Raw genomic sequence first — 2,456 nt, forward strand, 5'->3', positions numbered from 1 at the left:
TGTACGCTTCATATAACTACACAACGTTATGCCCAGATTACCCTGATTATCTTTGTTATATTAATACATGGTGTTCATTGGTTCTATATCCACAATAGTTATCATCTTAACTATGCTCTGCTAATGCACTTAACATGATGGTCATGAAAAGCACAAGAGAACTTGGATCCGGTAAACAAAGACCTTCAAGATCTAAACCAGTAGTCCAACTCGTAGTATATACTCCCCAGAAAAAGCTGATAAATAATCCTGTCTCAGAGATGATAACTCCAAGTACGATGCTACTGATTAGACTAGCATCTGAGTAGTAGTTTTCTCTCGCTGTTAAGATGAGTGAGAACAAGAATCCATATATTACGCCTAGAACATAACCGATGTGGAATAATCTTAATGTAGTAGGATATTGAAATCCAACACTTTTAGCTGTCTTAAGCAGTCCAGTGGGGTGGTGGTGTACTGCAATCATAAAGAACTTGGTTGTCTGTATCTCATAACCGGAGTCATCTTCAGTATTCTAGGAACTATAATGTCTTTGTTTATTCGATTTGAGTTATACAGTTCTGGATCGCGGATCATTTGTACAGAGACGATAGCTACTTATAATGTGATAATAACGATACATGGCCTAGCTATGATCTTTATGTTCTTAATGCCTGCTTTGTACGGAGGATATGGTAACTTCTTTGTACCAATATATATTGGTGGTTCGGAAGTCGTTTTCCCAAGAACTAACGCGATCTCCTTTTTCTAGTACCATTAGGTTCTGTGTTGTTAACTCAAAGTATTTGTTCCGAGTTTGGTAGTGGTCTTGGTTGGACAATGTATCCTCCACTAAGTACTAGCTTGATGGTGTTAAATCCAGAGGCAACTGATTGGATTATCGGAGGTCTTGCAGTACTAGGAATTAGTAGTATTTTAAGTTCTATTAACTTCCTTGGTACTTGCGTCTTCATGGGTTCTAATGCTGGTGCTAAGAACTATATTCTATATATCTGGGCTATCATATTTACTGCCTTATGTTAGTCTTCACTCTACCTATTCTTACTGGTGGATTAGTTATGATCCTTCTTGATCTACACGTAAACACTGAATTTTATGATTCTATGTATTCTGGTGATAGTGTACTTTATCAACATCTATTCTGGTTCTTCGGACATCCAGAGGTATACATTCTAATTTTACCTGCTTTTGGTGTAGTCTCGCAGACATTATCTATGTATGCTGCTAGATCTGTCTTCGGTGGACAATCTATGATCTTAGCTATGGGTTGTATTTCTATTCTAGGTTCCTTAGTATGGGCACATCATATGATGACAGTCGGTCTAGAGGTAGATACCAGAGCTTATTTCTCTGCTATGACTATTATGATTGCAATTCCTACCGGTACTAAGATTTTCAACTGGTTAGGTACCTATATGGCTAGCCATACAACTACAAGAACTGTAGATCTATGGGCTGCTCTTAGTTTTATCCTATTGTTTACTCTAGGTGGTACTACAGGTGTAGTTATGGGTAACGCTGGTATGGATATTGCCCTACATGATACATACTATATTGTAGCTCATTTCCATTTCGTATTATCTCTTGGTGCAGTACTAGCTACTATATGTGGCTTTATCTTCTATAGCAGAGATATGTTCGGAGATACTGTAAATCTATTCCATGTAAACCGGTGCTTCTCCATATTTAAGCATCTGGTTTGTAGTCTTCTTAGGTAGTATCTTATTAATTTTCATCCCTATGCATATACTTGGTTTCAACGTTATGCCAAGAAGGATACCAGATTACCCTGATTATCTTTGTTATATTAATACATGGTGTTCAATTGGTTCTATATCCACAATAGTTATCATCTTAACTATGCTCTGCTAATGCACTTAACATGATGGTCATGAAAAGCACAAGAGAACTTGGATCCGGTAAACAAAGACCTTCAAGATCTAAACCAGTAGTCCAACTCGTAGTATATACTCCCCAGAAAAAGCTGATAAATAATCCTGTCTCAGAGATGATAACTCCAAGTACGATGCTACTGATTAGACTAGCATCTGAGTAGTAGTTTTCTCTCGCTGTTAAGATGAGTGAGAACAAGAATCCATATATTACGCCTAGAACATAACCGATGTGGAATAATCTTAATGTAGTAGGATATTGAAATCCAACACTTTTAGCTGTCTTAAGCAGTCCAGTGGGGTGGTGGTGTACTGCAATCATAAAGAACTTGGTTGTCTGTATCTCATAACCGGAGTCATCTTCAGTATTCTAGGAACTATAATGTCTTTGTTTATTCGATTTGAGTGAACACATAAGATCATCGAATTTAACGGTATGCTCCTGAAAGTAACGGTACAAGCTGTAAACAAAGGACTCCTTAACTTAAACTGAGGAGTCAAGTAGGTACAAACCGTACAAGGATTAATTATGTCCATCTGTGCATCTAAGTTGAGACTATCGGT

At 37.4% G+C, this 2,456-nt stretch overlaps 2 protein-coding genes across 2 annotated transcripts; both read right to left on the minus strand.

The window, feature by feature from the left end:
• Nucleotides 1-106: 106 nt before the first annotated feature.
• On the minus strand, nucleotides 107-466 carry BESB_031620 (uncharacterized protein; the record flags this gene model as incomplete). Its single annotated transcript, XM_029361824.1, has 1 exon — nucleotides 107-466. One exon carries the CDS (start codon nucleotides 464-466, stop codon nucleotides 107-109), a length of 360 nt encoding a protein of 119 aa, XP_029214684.1.
• Nucleotides 467-1,854: 1,388 nt separating this feature from the next.
• On the minus strand, nucleotides 1,855-2,214 carry BESB_031630 (uncharacterized protein; the record flags this gene model as incomplete). The annotated part of the gene is made up of 1 exon (XM_029361825.1): nucleotides 1,855-2,214. One exon carries the CDS (start codon nucleotides 2,212-2,214, stop codon nucleotides 1,855-1,857), a length of 360 nt encoding a protein of 119 aa, XP_029214685.1.
• Between the last annotated feature and the right edge of the window lie 242 nt (nucleotides 2,215-2,456).

Source organism: Besnoitia besnoiti, assembly GCF_002563875.1.
Source record: "Besnoitia besnoiti strain Bb-Ger1 chromosome Unknown contig00169, whole genome shotgun sequence".
Classification (NCBI taxonomy): domain Eukaryota; phylum Apicomplexa; class Conoidasida; order Eucoccidiorida; family Sarcocystidae; genus Besnoitia; species Besnoitia besnoiti.